This window comes from Nicotiana tabacum, chromosome 3, assembly GCF_000715075.1.
Source record: "Nicotiana tabacum cultivar K326 chromosome 3, ASM71507v2, whole genome shotgun sequence".
In the NCBI taxonomy this organism is placed as follows: Eukaryota; Viridiplantae; Streptophyta; class Magnoliopsida; order Solanales; family Solanaceae; genus Nicotiana; species Nicotiana tabacum.
Window position 1 is genome coordinate 146,271,650 of NC_134082.1, and position 22,783 is coordinate 146,294,432.

Here is a 22,783-nt window from a genome sequence, read left to right on the forward strand (position 1 = left end):
AGTCAATTGTCAATTTCTCTATTTTAGTAGTTAAACATAGTTCATAATCATTTAACTCAAGTGTTGATCCTCCTGAATAGCAATTAAACCAGAAATTATTCGAACATTATTTAAATTCAATCCCTATGAAGACGCTATTTTACTATACTATCTTTGATTAGCGAGCATCAATTTCGTGTTGTGTTTTGTGCTCCTCGGACTCTGCCATGGATACTAAATTAATCCATCAACTTAAATTTTGAATTTGTCTCTTACATGTTAAAATACACAAATAGTATAATAATAATTCTTCAGGGGACATAAGTTATAGTATATGTTAAATTCATATATTTGTTGTGTGGTACCCACCAAACCATGCCGGGTGACAAATGGAACACAACGTATTAGAACATGGAGATGAGACACGAAAGATTTTGGTACAAGGCGTTACATGTAAACCTTTTCACTAGATATATGTTAAATCCTATACAAGAAAAACGGACAAGTACAAGAAAGTGACATGCACTAACTGGGCGGCGACATCTAAGGCATAGTTCGGTATTCCGTTAATTTTACGCGAATCAGCCGTTATATCCCACTCCCTTAATGCCATTTGCCCGTAAAATTTCTATTTTTTCTCTTCCATTGTTACCATTCTTGATCCTTTTTGGTTTGGTTGGGTTGGGCTAAGCCTCCCTTGACCTGTTGATTCATTACTTCACTTTTCCTTTTCATTTTCAGGCAATTTTTCTTCTCAGGTACGTCCATTTTTCTTCTCAGGTACGTCAATTTTTCACTTTCTGTAATCATCTGTGATACGGGATTCTTAATGAATTTTTGATAATGTCCCTGAAATTCTTAGTCCATAAAGGCAATAACTTCCTTGGGAATTTTCGTGTCAAGAATGTGTTAGATACGTTTCTTGAGATAATTCTTGTCTGCAAAATAACGATCTTGTTTCCAAAAACAAGGTTCAATGTGTGAAACATTTGAAGGGGAAGGATTAGGTCCTCGCGTGGATTGAGTTGGTCTTGAATATATATCCAATAGAAAGAACAAAAGCTTTCATATGTGACATACTACTTGTGCTATGGAGAATCATGATTCTCTCTCATTATATGATTTTTAGTCCATCAGAATGGAGAATCAACAACTGCTAAAGGTAATTACTTTAATGTTTCTGAGGAAAGAAAGTACTTTCAACGTACAATTAATGTAACCCTAACATGTAATTTGTTTCGAGTTTGCAGCTGCATTATTTTGTTGTGTTAGTTACCTAACATAGCTGCTTCATTTGCACTAGTTTGCTAGTGCTTGTGGCACTGTCACCCGGCCTTTTGAATTCTTTTGTTGGTTTTTCATATTTTGCATATTCCACTTTAATTGATCCACAAAGGCAATGGTTTGGTAATCAACTCTGTGTTTCAGTGTCCGTAGCATTTTAAATTATGATGGAGAAGGCAGATCCTTCACAGAAACTATATACAAGGATGCGACTTTGGGAATTCCCAGATCAGTATGTTGTTGAGCCTACTGATGGATCCTGTGGTTCATGTTTGGAGATTAGTCGCATGGATGGATCTATGAAACTAATAGGTTACTTGCTTCTGTTCCTGTTTATGAATTTCTTCTGGAATATGTATTAAGCAAACAATATTTTATTTCTTGTATGTTTTCTCTATGTTAGATGAGGTTCCAGAATGCAGTTCGGTTCGTGTTCCCAAAATTCAGACAGTATTTGGTGTTATAGGCATGCTAAAGCTTTTGGCTGGTAAGTAGTTTTAGGAAGCACTAAAAGTTCAAGTTTTTGCTTTTATATTTCAATAGCAGGTCAGCTGTCAGTAAATCAAAATTCTTTTATCAATTTGCTCTATATCAAGTAATAATAATATCCCTTATACATGTCAAGGTTGTCCCCTTTTGTTAATCATTCTCTCTCAAATTTTGTTCCATAAAATAATCACACACAGATACAGAATATATAGAAAGAAGTCGAATGAAACATCAAAATTCCAGAAAAGAATGATTATGGAGTTCTCTTTATCCCACTATGCCTTATGATAGTAAGTGGCCGTGCTATTGAGCTTGCTAAACTTGCTCTGATCTAATGTGTGCTGTTCTTGCATTCAGGTTCATATTTACTTGTCATAACGGAACGGGAATGTGTGGGATCTTACTTCGGGCACCCTATCTTTAAAGTTTCATCAATGAAATTTTTTCCTTGCGATCACTCTCTCAAGAACTCTCCTGCTGAACAGGTAGGTCTCCGATTTCCAATTTACTTTCCTATTCCTGTTTCTTTTTAATCTCATGCTAGTATTTTCATTTATGTACCTATGATATAGCTTTGGCTTTTGGCAGAAAAACATGGAAGCTCAGTTTTTGGCACTGCTTAACGTTGCAGAGAGGACTCCTGGTCTGTACTTCTCTTATGATGTCAATTTAACATTAAGGTGAAATGTCTTTTCAACCTTCTACCTGCTTATATGTCGCTTCTTTTTTTTATTTTTATGTTCGGCTAGGCACAGAATCCATTTTCTATGTAAGTATATATTTTCCAAATTCTAAAGCTTAGAGATTTAGTCTTTGGTCCTTTCTGGGGGCTATTGGTTAGTGTATACCGAATTACTTGTTTGGACTCCCTCTATGTTTTCTCATATCATTGAACCCCTGAAAGAAATTTAGGTCACTGTCTTCAACGACAAATTAAGGCAATTTCTCTTATTTTTTCAACATTTCTCGGTATTAGACCTCTTTAGGTTACCATTTTTACAGGTGAATTCTATGAGCTAAGAGCTTTTTAAATATAAAGTATTACTCTATTTTCAATTTGGAAATGTTATCTTCTGCAGCCCGCATGGAATATATTTGACACATTTGTATTGCTGATTGTCTTTCATCTGATTGTTAAGATATCACGGTGCAGTGCTTAACAGTAAGATACTTATGGTTCATACTGCAGTGCTCAGCGACTGCATGATTTGGGTGATGAATCCAAGTTGCTTCCTCTATGGAGACAAGTAAGTGTTTTAAATGTCCTACAGATGTGATGGTGTAGCTCTGATTGCTTAAAGTCATCTATTTAAATGCAGCAGCTTTCTTGCTTCTAAATTATTTTAGTTGGTGGACAAGCAACTGTAATCTCAAAGATCGCTTTTAATTTCTTTTATGCAGGCAGACCCTCGATTTCTTTGGAACAACTATATGATGGAAGTGATGATAGATAACAAGGTCAGATATCTATGTGCTTTGGGTTCATTTTATTCTCTCATTAAGTTTTTGACTCATTTGTTATGCCTTGAATTTACAGCTTGACCCATTCTTGCTTCCTGTCGTCCAAGGCAGTATCCCTGTAAATTCAGTTAAATTCACAGATTATTCCAAGTAGCACATCTACTTTAACTCCTGCGTGATGGGAGCTATTATTGTTCCTTTTTTATGTACGCCTTAACTTATCTTAAGGTTTTCACAATTTTCAATCTGCAATTGGAAAAGACATCATTGATATTACGCTGATTGCAAGGAGATGCAACAGGAGAACTGGTATTCCTTTTTTCTTCTTGTTGTTTTTCTCTTGACTTTACAATTTGTCAAAGCCTGATCAATGAAAGTAATGGACAAGGTCACAGATAGTGTTATGAGTTTTCTGAAGAATCATCCATTTTCATTAACGTGTATATGAAACGAATGCAAATTATATAGAATCCATGTTGCAACTCGCTTCTTTTTACTCTGGTCTTCAGTTTCTGTTAGTTAATCAGTCTTAACCTTTTCTCTTGGTTACTGCAATTGGCTCATCAATGTAGGCACTCGAATGTGGAGAAGAGGGGCTGATTCTGATGGATTTGTTGCAAATTTTGTGGAAAGTGAGCAAATTATCCAGCTGAAAGGGTATACAGCATCATTTGTTCAGGTACACTTGTTCAAACTTTATTTCTGACTTGTTTCTACACCAACACTTTTGTTGCTCATGAAATAACCTTTTATACATATGTAGATATGACTGTTTGGGGGGGGGGGGGGTTAAAATCCTGTTACATTAGAATTTGATGTTGACTTGATTTTGTTGAGATAAAATGTTTAAACTAATAACTTTTGTTCTACTTTCTCTGGTGCAAGTTGTGTGTGTGTTTTCCTGTCTTTTGGTGATAGAAGAAGGGTTTGATTAGAAGGAATCGAGAGTACTAGGGTGGAGGACAGGATGTCATCAGACTAAAGAAATAACTAAATCAATTATCAAGACGGTTTTTGGTGTTCAGACCATTCTGTATAGAAATCCTTCTTATAATGTACTGCGTCAGTTATTTGACTTATCAAAGTTTTCTCGTGAGCTTACTGATGAAAGACAGTTTAATTCTCAATACAGGACCTCCGAGATGCAATGTACATTTTGGTATGACAACGACAATAAAACTTATTAACTCTCTGCCTGACAATAGCTCATCTTCTATTTGCTTGAATTTTTATTAGTTGCTTAGCAGTAGATAACCTCCCGCATAATCAGTGTTTGTGTGTGGGTGTGTTTTTATCTCTTTAACATTTTCTTGACAGGTTTCTTATCACCTATTCTTTACTAGTTTAATAAAAAATGTGGGTGGGTTTTCATTTCCATGTGGGCCAGAATGACATGTCTCCTGAATCTAATTTGACTGGGTTCAGAAGCTGTAGAGCTGTATAACGAGAAGCATAAAAGATCCCTTTTGGTGTCCAATTTGATAATGACTATGTGTATGATCAAAGTCATCTCTTTACAGAAAAGGAAATCCTTTTGGCTAGTAGCGAAAGGAAAGGTCCGGAAATTCACAATCTTAAATGAATGCTTGAGTTTTACTGATATATCACATTTTAGAATGCTTCGCGCTCTATGTGAAAGACTTAGGTGCATATGTTCATTTTCACTTTTTGTTTGAGGTATCCTGTTATTTCATAGGAGTAAGACTTATTGCCTTTTGTAGGTCAGAGGGTCAATCCCATTACTATGGAATCAGATTGTTGATTTGACATATAAGCCCAAGTTTGAGATAGTGAGAATTATAGAAGCAGTTGAGTACCACTGTTTCTTTTTTTAGTATCTCAATTCTTTAACACTCTTATTGTGCCTTTCACTCTTAATGAATTTGTTGTGTAACATTCTACAGCCTAGAGTTGTTGAGCGACACTACCTGGATCTGAGAAAGAAGTATGGAAATGTTTTATCAATTGATCTTGTCAACAAGGTATAAAATCATTCTTGTTTTTCTAGGCTAGTTGATCTGTTAGAAACGTGGCTTGATGTTTTTTTTTGGATACCTTGGAGGAAGTCTCATCTTTGATCTTTTAATGTGATATGTATTAAAAAAACATAAGATGTTTATTTGCATTGAAAAATTTAGACAATTTTATCTATCCGTCCTTGACTTTTTCCTCCAAAACTCTTATCAGCATGGAGGAGAAGGACACCTAAGTGAAAAGTTCGCGAATGCAATGCAGCATGTTGTTGGTGAGGATGCGAAGTACGTCTGTAAGGTTATTTCTCGTGGTAAGTGGTATTAATCTATAGGCAGCACACTTCATTCTAATATCTGGTGACTTTTGCAGATACTTGCACTTTGATTTTCACCACATATGTGGGCATGTTCATTTTGAGCGTCTTTCTATCCTCTATGATCAAATTGAGGATTTCTTCATTAAAAATAGGTATACCCTCTTCCAAGTGTAGATCTGACACACAACACAATATGTATATACAAATATATATTTTAGGTTTACTAGTTTACTATCTTGTATAGAGTTTCAGTTTTCTCTACCCCATTACTAGATGCAACTAATTTGGGACAACATAAAAAGTATGCTCCAAATCTGAATCTGAATCTCCTCTACCTGAATCGAGAGGGACGATATGGTGGAGGGTATGGTGGGCTAATTGTAAACAATTTTAACTGTTTTTCTTCTCTTTATGCTGTCTGGGAGGCAAACAAACCAGTAAAACCTGGCTTGAACTTTTTTAACCAAGAACTAGTCAAGAAATCCAACCTAAGGTAGCATGGTATGCACTTGAATCTACTTGAAGTCATTGTGACAACTTTTACATTAATACTTAACTGGGTATACTCTATCATAGCAGGAACTATTAGAAATAAATCAGCGAAACGTGAACGTCCCCTTTCATGTTATACATCTCCAAATCAAAAGATTATACCAAAACACCTGTATCGCATGCAGAGGCAGCACACTAGCAGCAGACAGAGAGCTCTTCTTATGTGGTTTGAAAATTAGGGTGAAACTGAATAACTAAACCAAATAGCAGATTGAGTCAGGAAATATTATGAGAGAGAGGAGCGAGTAGAAAAAAGGGAGCGTGGGGTGGCATTGGGCACAATGACAGAGCTTCTGTGTGGACCAAAATAACAATCAATTGCATGGTGTTGTTTTAAGAGACTTTAAATTTGAATGCATCATAAAGTAAGTCTTTGTGTTTGGGTTTTTGTTAAGCAGGGTGGAATAGAAGCGCATCCCTTACCAGTTCTCTTCTTGTAGTATCTAATTGTTTTTTCACCTGATCTTGATCGTTAAATTTGGATTTCTTATTCTTATGTTATAGGTACTTTCTATTAAATGAAAAAGGTGAGAAAGTTGAGCTGCAACTTGGAGTTGTGAGGACCAACTGCATTGACTGCCTAGACCGTACAAATGTAACTCAGGTATCTTCCCTCCTGAGGAACTCGTACAAATTTAGGTTAACTTCTCGTCACACTTTACAGATGTTCTAATTGATGATGTTTGTTTGCAGAGCATGCTAGGTCGGAAAATGCTGGAATTCCAGCTCAGACGACTTGGTATTTTCGATGCTGAAGAAACTATTAGCTCACACCCCAACCTTGATGAAAGCTTCAAAATCTGTGAGCACTTATTTTTTATATCTGTGTTAAAGCTTCTTTGCTGATAGATATTAAACTTCTTTGTCTTAACCGTTTTTTCTTTTACCTTAAAACTATTTTCAGTGTGGGCCAACCATGGGGATGATATAAGCATCCAGTACTCTGGTACTCCAGCTTTAAAGGGAGATTTTGTCAGGTAACGACTTTCTTGTTCTGCTGAAATAGAAAAATGATATTCATAATGAGTGTTGAAATTCTTTTCATATATCTACTAACTTAACATTTTTGATAACATCTTGCAAGCATGAACTATTCGGAACTGCTAGAACGGGGTAGGTTATTAGTGTACTAATACATTATGTAGATGTGAAAAGTTGTTATGTATTTCATATTTCTGTATGTGAAAAAATGTATAATTATCTTCATATGCAAAGCGTATATTGGAGAGTGCATTAGTACAAATACAGGCATATCAGTAGGATTTGGACCCTGGCGAAGTTCCTGAATCTATGGACATGGATGAACCATCATTGACATTGGTACTAGTTGTTGGACAATTACATTCATATCAAAAGCAAGACTATCCCCATTGAATCTTTCAATGCCAACTGCAAAATTCCATGGATAGTTTATCTCGAGATCTTGATTTATAAAGACTAATGTCACGTCCTTAGTTGTTAACCAAGTACACGTGCGACACTTGACAACTTGCTCACGATCTTGCACAACTTGCTCACGTTCTTGCTATGTCAAATCAGCCTTACTACACTCAAGATCGCTAAGAGAATGAAAGAAAGAACACAAGAGAATTGTTAAAGGAAGCTTTTTATTAGGGAGAACTTGAATTGTTTGCTTGGTGAATTACAAATGAATGGCCCCCTTTATATACTAGTTTCCTAGGGGCTAGTGTGTAAATATTAATTATTACACAAGTCCTTGATATTTACAAGATAAGGGTTTTTTCTAGAATTCTCTACAAGCCTAGAAGATTCCAAGGACTTTCCTAGCAAATCCATAAGGATCTAGGTTCTTCCTAAGGAAATGTCCATACCTCTCTAGAATCTTCTCACAAATGCTAGCATTCTTCTTATGTAAGCTTCCACATGGCATTAATATATGCCAAATGGCGCCTATGTGGCATGATGACATGGCTGGTCATCACACTCTCCCCTACCCAATATTATGACGACCGCGGCGCAATGCTGCTGCATAAACTCTCGAATCTTATCTTTGAATTGCCACAAGTCTTCATATCGTTCCCACGTGGCCTCCTCCGGTGATTGCCCTTTCCAATGGACGAGGAACATAGCGGTGGCTTTTTGCCCTTGTTTTCGCCTGGCCTGGTAATCTATGATAGCCTCAATCTCCCGATCATGCGAGGCGATGATAGTCATTGGCGCTCGACTTGATTGGCCCCTACTCTGATCATCCTTATCTTCATGATATGGCTTAAGCATGCTGGCATGGAAGACAGGGTAGATCTTAAGATACGATGACACATGTCAAGCTTGTATGAGATCTTGCCTACCTTGCCGACGATCTTAAATGGCCCCTCATACTTGCGAATCAGATTCTGATGCATGCCCCGTAGTGCTTTGAACTGTCTTGGGTTAAACTTCACCATGACCATGTCCCCAACTCTATAGTCCGTGAGACGCCGCTTACGGTCCGCAAACTTCTTCATCTTCTTAGCTGCCTTATCCAAGTAAGACTTAGCAGTGTCGAGTTGTTCCTCCCATCCTTTGGCCATATGATAAGCCCTCAAACTCTTTCCCTCGAACGCGGCTGGTAATGAATGTGGAGTTTGTGTTTGTTGGCCTGTGGCTAGCTCAAATGGCTTCCGCCCCGTGGACTCACTCCGCTGCAAGTTATAAGAGAATTGGGCAATGTCTAGGAGCCTTGCCCAATCTTTCCGATGCGCGCTTACATAATGCCTCAAGTAGCATTCTAGTAAGGCATTGACCCGTTCCGTTTGTCCATCCGTCTGTGGGTGAAAACTAGTAGAAAAGTGCAATTCTGTGCCAAGTATGTCGAACAACTCTCTCCAAAAGTTCCCAGTGAAGCTGGGGTCTCGATCACTGATGATATGCCTTGGTAAGCCCTAATACTTTACCACGTTCTTAAAGAATAGCTTGGCGGCTTCCTTAGCTGTGCAACCCGGTAAGGCGGGCATGAAGGTGGCATATTTGGAAAATCTATCCACGACCACCATAATAGTACCATAACCGTCGGACTTCGGTAGGAAAGTAATAAAGTCCATAGTCACGCTCTCCCATGGACGCTCTGCAACTGGTAGTGGCTCCAAAAGTCCTTCGGGCTGTTGTTGCTCCACCTTGTCCTGCTGACATACAAGACAAGTCTGCACATAACATTCTATATAATCTCGCATGTGTGGCCAATAGTAGACTGACTCAACCAAGGCCCTGGTGCGATGTTGGCCTGGATGACCAGCCCACATTGTATCATGACTCTCCCTTATGATCTGCCGTCTAATGTCCCCAAACTTAGGCACGTAGACCCGTCGACTTGTGGTAAGTAGTAGGCCGTCTTCTATCCAAAACCTTCTCGTCTTGCCTTTGTTGGCTAACTCGATAAGCTGTTTGGCTGCTAGATCATGCTGCATGCCTTCTTTTATAGCCTCCCGAATGTCCCATCTCGCTGAAGTGATTGCAGCAAGCTCGGCTTTCCGGCTCAAGGCATCGGCTACAACATTACCTTTTCCTGGCTTATACTCCAGCGCATAATCAAACTCGGCCAAGAAATCCTGCCACCTAGCCTGCTTTGGTGTGAGCTCCTTCTGTGTCTGAAAGTAGCTAGTAGCCACATTATGAGTCTTGACCACGAACCTCGACCCGAGCAGATAATGTCTCCATGTACGAAGGCAATGCACAATGGCAGTCATTTCCTTCTCTTGCACCGTGTAACGCCACTCCATCTCATTTAACTTGTGGCTCTCAAATGCTATGGGATGCTTATCCTGCATCAGGACACCCCCAATGGCGAAGTCTGAGGCATCTGTGTGCACCTCAAATGTCTTGGCAAAGTCAGGTAACGCCAAGACTGGCTCCTCTGTTACAGCTGTCTTAAGGCCTTCAAACGCCTTTTGACAATGCTCCGTCCAAACCCATGGCTTGTTCTTCTTTAGCAACTCAGTCAATGGTGCGGCCTTTGCTGAGTATCCACTGATGAACCAGCGATAGTAGTTAACAAGGCCAAGGAAGGATCTCAACTCAGTTACCTTTATGGGTGCCTCCCACTCCTGGATAGCACGTACCTTAGCATCGTCCATGCGTAGCTCGCCATTGCTAATGACATGGCCCAAGAAATGCACCTTTGATTGCGCGAACTCACATTTCTCCCTCTTGATGTATAGCTCGTTCTCTCGCAAGACTTGGAAAACCTTCCTTAAGTGCTCCATGTGCTCCTCCAAGGTGTTACTGTAGATGACTATGTCGTCTAGGTAGACTACCACGAACTGATCAAGGTAGGGATGGAAGATCTTGTTCATAACGGTGCAAAATGTGGTCGGTGCATTGGTTAAGCCGAAGGGCATCACCAACCACTCAAAGGCTCCATATCTCGTCACACATGCTGTCTTTGGCTCATCCCCTTCCGCAATGTGAACCTGGTAGTAGCCCTTTCAAAGATTCACCTTGGTAAAGTACTTGGCTTGCCCAAGTCTATCGAACAAATCAGCAATGAGTGGGATCGGCTACTTATTCTTCATTATAACCTTATTAAGTGCTCGGTAGTATATGCACAAGCGCAGCGATCCATCCTTCTTCTTCTGGAACAATACTGGTGCGCCGAAAGGTGCCTTTGATGGGCGAATATGACCAGCATCCAACAACTCTTTCAATTGTTTCTTGAGCTCCTCCAGCTCGGGCGGTGCCATACGATATGGGGCAAATGCGGGTGGTTTAGCCCCTGGCTCCAACTCAATCTTGTGATCCACCTCTCGCCTAGGCGGCAAGTGCTTAGGCAACTCCTCGGGCATGACATCTTTGTTCTCCTCAAGCAACTTCTCTATGCAAGGCGGCACTGTCTCTTGAAAATTCTTGTCTTCCTCTAGACTTTCAATGGTTGCCACGAACGTGGGCTCCCCCTTCTTGATCCCCTTGACAACCTGCATAGCTGAGAGTTGTGCTTGGATCTGTCCGTGTGGCATAGTCACTGTAGGTACCATGCAAGCTCCTTCTCGCTCCATAACCAAGAGACGTTGGAGGTAGGGGTCGATTAAAGTATGACAATGTCTAAAGAACTCTTGCCCCGGTATGATGTCACAGATATCCATAGCGGTTACGGTAAAGTTTGTCATACCTGTCCAAGTTCCCAATTTGACACCAACTCCATTAGCTACCCCACGAGCATTCTGTATCTCGGCATTCACGGTCTTGACGCGAGAGTTGGTTGGAGCAAGCTTCAATTCCAGTCTCTGCGACAGTCTCAGTCACGAAATTATGAGTTGCTCCAGTGTCCACCATTGCACGAGCGGGCTTGTTGTTGATGGTGAGATCCACGTACTGATTGCCATTCTCGGTAGGTTGGATAGCTTGCTTCGTGACAGCACCACATAATCCAATCATACCCAAATGTGAGGTTCCCGGACTCTCTCCTTGTGGCTGCTCCTTCCGCTCACGTACCATGGCACTGAGGCTCTTGAGGTCAGGACAATTCCTGAATCCATGTGGCCCTCCGCATATATAGCATCCCTTCTTCTCGACCTGTGCCTTCTTCTCGGCGTACCCCTGACGGCCACTCGACTTTTTGAAATCTTGAGTCTTGGAGTATTGTTGTTGTATCTCCTTGCCTTTGCCACGGTCTCCCCCACCTTTGACATTGTTAACCTTTGACTCCTTGCCATTGCCTTTGTCGTGCTTGGCATGCCTGAAGTCCATCAATGATTCGGCCTCCACTATGGCTTGGTCTATATCAGTGACTTGTTGGCGTTGCAACTCCTGCTTAGCCCAATTTTTCAACCCGTCCATGAAGTGGAACAACAAGTCATCATTGGTCAGGTTGGGGATTTGAAGCATAAGGGTAGTGAACTCCTTGACATAGTTACGTATGCTCCCTGTTTGCTTCAATTCCCTAAGTTTGCGCCTTGCCTCGTACAAGACATTGTTTGGAAAAAACTGCCGCTTGAACTCCGCTTTGAACTGATCCCATGTGGTAATAGTACATAGACCTTTATTGACGTCGGCCATCTTCCTTCTCCACCATAGTATGGCAGTCTCTGAGAGGTACAATACTGCAGTGTTGATCTTGGCCTCGTCGTCCCTCACTTTGCCATGCCTGAAGTAGTTCTCCATGTGCCAAAGGAAGTTTTCCACTTCTTGTGCATCACGAACACCTTTGAACACCGGGGGTTTGGGAGCCTCGATCTTGGCCTCCCTCGTCACCACAACATTGCTGGCTACCTCGGTCATGCCAGCATTGACATGCTCCTCGAGTGACTTTATCTTTGCCTTCATAGCATCGATAGTACTCAAAGCCTCCATGAGTCTGCACTCTAAGGCAGTGATGGTTTGCCTTAGTTCCATCTCAATCTGTGTACGTCCCTCCAAGTCATTTCAGATACTCTCAATCTCTTCAAGAGTGTGCCCCTCAAGAACGTTAAGGGTGCCTTCCACCTTCCCCAAGCGTTGGCCAAAGATCTCCACGGCATCCATCCCCGCGTTCATCTTCATCCCCCACTCTTTACCGAGCGAGACGTCCTCTGGAAGGACCTCCACTTTATCCTCGCTCGCCTCAGTGGCAGATGGTTCTTGGGATGTAAGCCCTTCGTTCGACACAACCTCAGGTGGCACCTCCTGGCTCTGGTTGGTGGCATTCCTCTTTTTGCTACGGCCGATCTTGCCAGCAGCATCCTGGATGACGTTGGCTTGGGTGTTGGCAGCGTTAATTTCTCCGTCGTTCGCCATTCCCTTAGTTGAAACCTTCGCTCTGATACCACGTTGTCACGTCCTTAGTTGTTAACCAAGTACACGTGCGGCACTTGACAACTCGCTCACGATCTTGCACAACTTGCTCACGTTCTTGCTATGTCAAGTCAGCCTTACTACACTCAAGATCGCTAAGAGAATGGAAGAAAGAACACAAGAAAATTGTTAAAGGAAGCTTTTTATTAGGGAGAACTTGAATTGTTTGCTTGGTGAATTACAAATGAATGGCCCCCTTTATATACTAGTTTCCTAGGGGCTAGTGTGTAAATATTAATTATTACACAAGTCTTTAATATTTACAAGATAAGGGCTTTTTCTAGAATTCTCTACAAGTCTAGAAGATTTCAAGAACTTTCCTAGCAAATCCATAAGGATCTAGGTTCTTCCTAAGTAAATGTCCACACCTCTCCAAAATCTTCTCACAAATGCTAGCATTCTTCTTATGTAAGCTTCCACATGGCATTAATATATGCCAAATGGCGCCTATGTGGCATGATGACATGGTTGGTCATCACACTAAGCTTTAGTCAAATAATCGGATTTCAATTATCAACTGTATGTTTTCTTTGGCTGCTAAATGATTCAGATTTTAGGTTAATGTTAGTTTTGTACATATCTAGAAAGAAGTAAGAATTCATATCGTCGACCAACTTTGTTTTGGACTGAGGCGTGGTTTTTGTTGTTGTTGCCAGTTTTGTATATATCTGTTGTGTGAGTGTGTTGCGGAAGCCAAATGTATATAGTGTGAATGAGTCACAACTACTATACCAAAAATTATGACAGCTACCAAATAATAAATAAGACAATAAAGCAACAATAAAAGGAACACCAGAATTTACGAGGTTCGGCCAATTTTGCCTACTTCCTCGGACACAACCAATATTTTATTCCACTCCAAAATACAAGTGAAATAATACTAAAGAGAGAAGATACAAATGCCTTAAGAAGATAAGAAGACAAATGAGAGCTATGTTTAAATCCTAAACATTAGGCCTCCTTTATAGGGAAACAATCCCAACCAAATATGTCACCCACCAATGTGGGACTTTTGACATTTTCAACAAATCTCTACTTTGGCAAAATTCCACATCTTCAATTTTCTCTCAATAACAAATTTTGGTTGTGTCTTCATCTTCAATCTTCAGTGTTCAACAATGTTGATCAAATCCAAACAATGTTGAAACTTAGACCGCAGTCACCACTTTTGTCAGCATATCAGCAGGATTCTCCGTAGTATGAATTTTCTTCACCGTGACTCCACCTTCTTCTATGATTTCTCGTACGAAATGATACCGAACATCAATATGCTTCGTCCATGATAAACTTGGTTCTTCGCTAATTGAATAGCACTTTGACTATCACAAAAAATTGTGATACTTTTTTGTCCAACGCCTTGCTCTTTAGCAACCCCTGAAGCCAAATTGCCTCCTTCACAGCCTCTGTAATAGCCATGCACTCTGCCTCTGTTGTAGACAAAGCAACTGTTGACTGCAAAGTAGGCTTCCAACTAACTGATGCCTTTGCAAAAGTAAACACATAACCAGTAGTTGATCTTCGTTTGTCCAGATCACCCGCAAAATCTGAGTCACAATATCCAACTACAGATTGATTGCCTTCCTGCTCAAAAACTAACCCAACATCTACAATATTATGAATATACTGTAGAATCCACTTCACAGCTTGCCAATGCTCCTTTCCTGGATTATGCATATATCTGCTAATAACTCCAACAACTTGTGAAATGTCAAGTCTCGTACAGGACATTGCATACATCAAGCTACCAACAGCATTTGCGTATGGCACCCTTGACATGTACTCCTGTTCAGCTCCATCTTTTGGCGACATAGTAGTACTTAGCTTAAAATGGGGAGCAAGTGGAGTACTAACTGACTTAGTCTTCTCATCTATGCCAAAACGTTGTAGTACTCTCTTCAAATATTCTGAGATAAACAGAGTTTCTTTGAACGTTTATCTCGTATTATCTCCATGCCAAGAATTTTCTTTACCTCACCCAGATCCTTCATCTCGAACTCCTTCTTCAGTTGAATCTTCAACTTATCAATTTCTTCCGAATTCTTGGAAGCTATCAACATATCATCAACATATAGGAGAAGATATACAAAGGAACCATCTTCAAGCTTGCGCAAATACACACAATGATCGTATTTGCTTCTCTTGTACCCTTGCCGCAACATAAACTTGTCAAATCGCTTGTACCATTATCTAGAAGATTGTTTCAATCCGTACAATGATTTTTCAAGTTTGCATACCATATTTTCTTTCCAGCAACTTTGAATCCTTCTGGCTGAGTCATGTAGATTTCCTCCTCCAACTTTCCATGTAAAAACGCAGTTTTTACATCCATCTGAACTAGTTCCAAATCCAACTGTGCTACCAAAGCCAACATAATTCTAATGGAGGAATGTTTTACAACTAGAGAAAACACTTCATTGTAATCAATTCCCTCCTTTTGAGCATATCCTTTGGCCACCAATCTTGCTTTGTAGGGAACATCTTCATGGTTAGGAAATCCTTCTTTCTTTGAAAATACCTATTTGCACCCAATTGTTTTCTTTCCCTTCGGGAGATTGGCCAATCTCCATGTATGATTCTGATGAAGGGATTGTATTTCATCATTCATGGCAATCCTCTACTTATCTTCTTCTGAACTTTGGACTGCGTCTTTATAAGTGGTAGGAACATCATCAGCTATAATTGCGGCGGCACAAGCAACTGTTTCTATAAGACGAACAGGTTTTGTTATTGTCCTTTTGGCCTACTAGTTACAATTGATTCAAGTTGTTGTTGAGGTTCCTGAGTTGGAATCTCCCTCTCTACTGGCTCTTCTTCCAGAGGATAATCTTCATTTGTTTCCTCCTCTGCTTCTTGTGTAGGAAAAATAAATTTTCCCTCAAACTCCACCTGCTTAGAAGCACCCTTATTTTGTTTGGTATCTTCTGTTACCTTATTTATCATAGCAGATTCATCAAAGGTAACATCCCTACTGAATATTACTTTCTTTGTCATAGGACACCATAAGCGATATCCTTTGACTCCAGAAGTAATCCCCATAAAAATAGCCTTCTTTGCTCTTGGATCCAATTTTGACTTTGTCACATGATAATATACGGTTGAGCCAAACACGTGCAAAGAGTCATAATCTACAGCAGGCTTTCCATACCATTTTTCAAATGGTGTCTTGCCATCAATAGCAGCAGGTGGTAGACGATTAATGAGGTGACATGCATATGTAACTGCCTCAACCCAAAATTCTTTGCCCAAGCCAGCATTGGAAAACATACACCGTACCTTCTCCAGCAAGGTCTGGTTCATACGTTCTGCCACTCCATTCTGTTGTGGTGTATGTCTGACAGTGAAGTGTCGGACGATGCCATCATTTTCACAAACCTTATTGAAATGATCATTTTTGTATTCACCTCCATTGTCCGTGCGAATACACTTGATCCTCCTGCCTGTTTGATTCTCCACCATCGTCTTCCATTTGAGAAAAATTCCCAACACTTCATCTTTGCTCTCTATTGTATACACTCACACTCTTCGGGAAAAATCATCAACAAAGGTTACAAAATAGTGCTTCCCACCCAATGAAGGTGTTTTGGAAGGACCCTAAACATCAGAGTGTACATAATCCAAAATGCCTTTAGTATTATGGATCGTTGTACCAAATTTAACCCTTGTGTGTTTCCCTTTGACACAATGCTCGCAAAACTCCAAGTTGCAAGCCTTTACTCCTTTTAACAATTCTTGATCTAATAGAGTTTTCAAGGATTTTCCTCCAGCATGTCCCAAACGCATGTGCCATAGCCTGGTTGCTTTTGCCTCTTTTTCATCACTGGATGTTATTGTCGATGTCCCAATAGCTGTACTACCGCGATAACGGTACATGTTATTGTTCTTCCGATTGGCCTTCATTACCAGTAGTGCACCGGAGCATACTCTCATCACTCCATTTTCTACAATGATTTTGAACCCTTTTGATTCTAGGACCCCCACAGAGATGAGATTTTTCTTCAAACCCGGTACATATCGAACATCTATTAATGTTCTGATCATTCAATCATGGTTCCTTAATCGTATTGAACCAATGTCATATGAGGTAAGAGGGTTGTTATCCGCTGTGTGGACGACTCCATATTCTCCTTCTTGAAAATCCACGAACCAGTCCATGTTGGGACACATATGATAGCTACAAGCCGAGTCCATCAACCATATGTCTGATGATGTTGATGACTCATGTTGTAACTAATGAGAAATTTGAATCATCACAATCAGCTATATTTGAATCCATAATGGCCTTTCTATTGTTATGTTTGGCCTTATTCTTCTACTTCGGACAGTCTTTCTTCCAGTGCCCTTTTTCTCGACAAAAGGCACATTCATCTTTGCTGGGTCTAGATCTTGACTTGGATCTTCCTTTCTTTGTCCTCGTTTGATTTTGAGGACGACCCCTCACAACCAGTGCTTCTCCTTCTCCGCCTTCTGTTTTTCTCTCTTTCTTTGTTCATAGCTGTACAAAGCCGAACAAACTTCTCTGAGAGAAATTTCATCATTCCCATAGAGTAGAGTAGTTTCAAGGTGCTCGTACTCATCAGGAGTGACCCCAACAACATCAAGGCCAAGTCACCATCATCAAAAGTTGCATCCATATTTTGCAAATTTGTGACCAACTTATTGAAACTGGTGATATGTTCATTTATCGTGGTACGAGGAATATAGGTGAAGCGAAATAGTCTCTTCTTCATGTACAATTTATTTTGACTATTTTTCTTCAAAAATTTATCCTCCAGTGCTTTCCATAATTTACTTGCAGAAGTTTCCTTTGTGTATGGATATTTCTGCTCTCTAGCAAGGTAGGATCGAATGGTACCGCAAGCAACACGATTGATAATTTTCCAATCTTCTTCTCCAATAACATCTGGTTTCTTTTCTTCAATGGCAAGATTCAGCCCTTGTTAAAAAAGGACATCTAGAACCTCGCTTTGCCACATCCCAAAATGTCCTGACCCGTCAAATATTTCTACCGCAAATTTCGCATTTGACACAATTCTTGTCATAAGCGAAGATGTCAATGATGACGTATTATTCACACTTGATGTAGATTCTTCTTGTTTATTGTCTCTCATCTTTGACACAAATATTATTTAATAGCTGACGACACAAATCAAGATTATTTCCTTTCTGGTGTGGAAGATCAAACTAAGCTGCAACCACAGAGCATACTCAGACAGAACCTTGACTCAATTACCAAGATAAATCTTTTCTGATGTGGAAGATCAGACTATGCTGCAACCACAGAGCATACTTAGACAGTACCTTGGCTCTGATACCAATTGTTGCGGAAGCCAAATGTATATAGTGTGAATGAATCACAACTACTATACCAAAAATTATGGCAGCCACCAAATAATAAATAAGACAATAAAGCAACAATAAAAGGAACACCAGAATTTACGAGGTTCGGCCAATTTTGCCTACTTCCTCGGACACAACCAATATTTTATTCACTCCAAAATACAAGTGAAATAATACTAAAGAGAGAAGATACAAATGTCTTAAGAAGATAAGAAGGCAAATGAGAGCTATGTTTAAATCCTAAACATTAGGCCTCCTTTATAGGGAAACAATCCCAACCAAATATGTCACCCACCAATGTGGGACTTTTGACATTTTCAACAGAGTGTGTGCTATTGAATCTTTCACATATCTCTGTTTCCTGATGTCTCAATTTTATTGAATACCCAGAAACAACACTGAGGGTGTCAAGTTGCATGGCTTCTGGAAGTTGCTTTATAACATCCATGCCCAATTAGGTTTATTCTTTTATAATCAGTAATATGACTAAAAGGACTTCTGTTCATCCTGCGAAATATCTCAGTTTTGAGATTAAAATTTTAACACATGTTTTGCATGATATCCTGGAGCACTAAGCTCTGGGATTTAGCTTTTATGCATGCATCATTTTCACTACCAAAGTCTACTTTGTTATTCGATTTGCAGATATGGTCATAGAACAGCCCAGGGGATTCTCACTGATGGATGGAATGCTCTAACACGATACTACTTGAACAACTTTGTTGATGGTACAAAACAGGTAATGATGCGTCATACCAGCAGTTAGTTTTTGCTCAGGTTTGTACGTCACATCAAGTGGAAGTAGCCTTTATTATGTGTTTTTACGTGCAACTTGGTTTCATACTAATCTGCCAGTTGAAATTTTGGAACTGTACTAAACTTCACGTGCCCGAGTCCATCTGCAATGTGCTGCCATTTTATTGGATTATTTTCTTGTTAACTACTAGGAGATGTTCTGAAGGGGAGCCTTGGCGTAACTGGTAAAGTTGCTACCATGTGATCAGGAGGTCACGGGTTCAAGCCGTGGAAACAGTCTCTTGCAATAATGCAGGGTAAGGCTGCGTACAATAGACCCTTGTGGTCCGGCCCTTCTCTGAACCTGGGCATAGCGGGAGCTTAGTGCACCGGGCTGCCCTAGCTACTAGGAGATGTTCTGATTAATAATGTTCAATCTGTTATGTATACCAGTGCCTAATTTGTAATTGGCCATGACGATTTTGAGCTTCTCTTTCCAATTTGGAAACTGAATTCTTAATTCCTTCTTTTCATATCATGAAGGATGCCATTGATTTATTGCAAGGACACTATATTTTATCTGTCCCTCGAGACATGAAACCGTCATCCCAAAAAGGAGGCATTGAGACTAAAGCTGTGAGTGCTATTACTTATGCTGTTTAATCATGTTTAACATGCTCACATTCATCAGATTCAATTGATTAGACCATATTGGCATAGCAAATTGTTGACTTCATCAGTGTAAGGTTTCTATAATGTAGTTTAAGTGAAGTTCATGTTTCCAGTTCTTAAGTATCCTCCTCTTTATGTTCGGTTTAAAGCCTGGGTACAGGGAAAAAACACGGGTTTACGTGACAATATCTCTAATTTTATTAAAAGAAACTCATATAGATTTATAAAGAGTGAAAGAACTACAGAATGATAGAATGATATTTGATTGCTGCACAGAAGAAAGGTTATTTTGGTATGTAATTTTGTTGAATCTTTCTGAAGGCTGTCCCACCACACCTCTTTTATTGATAATCCCTCAAAAGTCACTGTCAGCTGCAAATACCTGTCAAAGCATTTAGTTATTTTTAAGTTGGACATTCAGGATATAGTGTTAAGCATTATGTAATGAGATGCATCCTTCCCAATTTTGTCCATCAATCCAGTTGTGGCCTCACCCCACCAACACAAATTAGATATAAATGCAACTTCTTTGAGCCCTCACAGCTAGAATTTACCAGTATTTGGACAGCCCATGTACACCAATACTCTTAATTTGTTTTGACTTAAGACCGAAGTGTTCACTGATCCCCGTTCAATCTATCGACTATTAACCCGTCAGTCTTATATGTTTCTGTTATTTAAAAGTTTGACGAGCTTATCACTTTTACGGATACATTGTTAGTGATTTTGGCCCAAAGCATATACTAGGCCTTTATTGAAGCCATAAAATAAGAATTTGTTCCTTATTGGTCTAATTGGTCTATGCCCCATTCGGTCAAAGTGGATTTAGGGCAATAATAATGATCATACAGTACTGATAGCTATAGAAGGAAAGAAAGAAATCTGCGCTGCTCTGCTTATCAGAGACCTTTGTGAATTTCAGCTAAGTTTGATTAGGTATTATTCAATTCGCTAAGGGGTGTCATTTTCTGCTTTCTGGGCTGGTGCAACTGTTTTTACATCAAGGTATCTACTCCCCAATTATTCAGCATGACAACCGTTAATCAGGGTTTACACTTCACATTATTTTCTTTTTATTTCTTGTATCTCATTTCCTTTTTATTCATGACAGTCATATAGTCTTTAGTGTGCATCATGCAGTTTACCTTAACTTTCAATACCGTCAGTAGTAATTAGGGTCGACATTTTCCTGACAAGTATCTTATGTGATTACAGTCATTTCCTATAGCATTGGCACTGATAATGACGGGGTTATTCTTTTCTTTATTGTCGCTGAGGAAAGGTGAGTTGTCATAATTTAGAAGTTTTTCTTAATGTGTTCTTCAATCATTATCTTTGAAGTTCTATTCAAGAATCCAAATCCTTTTAATTCCTTCATTATAAAAAAAGGAATAAGGTAATAATGGGCTAATAATTCTTCGATCATATTTTATACTCAGGTCAGGTATAAATAATTTAACTTCATCATAATAAGGATTTAAGAAGAACCGAACTGCAGAAGGAGTACGTTGCAGTATCTCATCAAAATCGGCAAAACCAAATAATTTAAGATGAGGAATAATTTAATGTTCTCTAATTTGCATTGTCTTGATCTTTTCTCTAAGCATGTGTTAAAATTCTGGAGGATGGCAAATCTAGTCTTTCACAACCTCTTTGCTTATTATGTTGCCACGACACTACCTGTTTACGATCTCTATGTCTTAAACCTTACACATGTTTCCTGTTTTTATTTCCCTGTCTATAGTTCGTTTTGATCTTCGGAATTTGCTATATGCAATGGTCTGGGCAAGCATAAGTTTGGGCATAGCTGCATTTGTGAGGGCCAACGGTCGAATGTTCTGTAACAGGCCTAGCCTGCACCAATCAAAGTGTTGATCCTGGATTCAGAATGCTTGCTAGTAGCTATATTAGCTGAAATTGCCAGATTTGTCGTATTCTTTGTAACGATTTTGGCAATTTTGTACTCTTTTCATGTGTTGACAACCTTCTCTTCGACCATTCATTTGATAATTGAAAGGTCCGAGTTACATGAATGTCAATTATTTCTGAAATCATTTCATTTGAAAGGCCCTAGTTACGTGATCATATGTATGTTGAAATGGTATTTATTAATTGAATTATAGAAGTTGAATTGTTGGCTTGTAATTTCGGCAATTGTATATCTGTTTGGATCATCACCATTCGCGAGATTACTACATCTTCAGTCTAGAAAAATATGAACCCTTCAACGTGATAATGGATTGTTCAGTGCACATGATATGGTAAGTGGTAACCCTTTAGGGGTCGTTTGGTTGGAATAGGTCTTATGCCGGTATAAGTTATGTTAGAATTAGTTATACTGGGATTGTTGATTATTCACTGTTTGGTATGTTGTATTAAGAATGACAATTGTATAATTTCTAAGAAGAATGTATAAGTTATACCGGTGCTAATTACCCCACCCTCTATAAGGTATAAGTTATACAGGTGTTAAAATTAACACCGGGATAACTTATACCTAGTTTGCTAACCAAACAGAGTATTAAGGTGGTATTAAATTTTTATACCACCCCTATACCTTCTTATATCTCATACCAAACGACTCCTTATTGTTATACTAAGAAGTAAGACTGAGTAAAGGGCAGCCTAGTGCACTGAGCTCTCGGTATACGTGGTGTCCGGGGAAGGGTCGGATCACATTGAATCTTATATACACATTGAATTAATCGAGATGCGCGTAAGACGGCCCGAACACCATTGTTATTTAAAAAAAAAAAAAGATCAACGTGATGATGCATTATTCAATGCACATGATATGGTAATACTTTACTGTTTCTCTTAACTTGTCTGATTTATTTCTTCGTCCTTCATTATCCTTTCCCCTTAAAATGTTATGGCATGTAGCGCCATTCAATAAAATAGATGCAAAGTAGTTATTCGAAGAACTGTTTCGACTAAAAAAAAGTAGTCTGGTGTACTAACCTCCCGTTATGTGTGAGGTTCGGGGAAGGATCGGACCACAAGGGTCTATCGTACGCAGTCTGATAGAATATATGAGTCCACCAAATTATAGAGAGACCGGGTCCTCTATGAGTTTCCACTGAGAATGCTAATGAAACAGTAAGTAAATAAGACAGGGAGTTTTTACGTGGAAAAATCTCTGCTCAAGGGGATAAAAAACCACGACCTATACTTGTAGGATTTCAACCTCACTATGAGCAACTTTAGATTACAACCTATGCA

The 22,783-nt window shown here is 39.5% G+C and overlaps 1 protein-coding gene across 4 annotated transcripts; it reads left to right on the forward strand.

Annotated features, from left to right (window-relative positions):
• The first annotated feature begins 482 nt into the window (after positions 1-482).
• Positions 483-21,594, forward strand: LOC107799584 (phosphoinositide phosphatase SAC6). 4 transcript variants are annotated; one of them, XM_075250017.1, is made up of 23 exons: positions 483-598; positions 721-737; positions 1,408-1,575; positions 1,667-1,750; positions 2,110-2,237; positions 2,341-2,432; positions 2,942-2,999; positions 3,154-3,210; positions 3,290-3,323; positions 3,442-3,522; positions 3,786-3,892; positions 4,346-4,372; positions 4,935-5,021; positions 5,118-5,195; positions 5,401-5,471; positions 5,557-5,655; positions 6,560-6,659; positions 6,749-6,857; positions 6,960-7,032; positions 18,800-18,893; positions 19,433-19,525; positions 20,777-20,843; positions 21,306-21,594. In XM_075250017.1, the coding sequence occupies exons 3-23, from the start codon at positions 1,428-1,430 to the stop codon at positions 21,434-21,436; spliced, it is 1,818 nt and encodes a 605-aa protein (XP_075106118.1). In that variant the 5' UTR covers positions 483-598; positions 721-737; positions 1,408-1,427; the 3' UTR covers positions 21,437-21,594. The 4 variants fall into 4 exon arrangements, with proteins under 4 accessions (XP_075106118.1, XP_075106119.1, XP_075106117.1 ...); XM_075250018.1 differs by having other exon boundaries at positions 487-598; positions 721-759; XM_075250016.1 differs by having other exon boundaries at positions 597-737.
• The last annotated feature ends 1,189 nt before the right edge of the window (positions 21,595-22,783 follow it).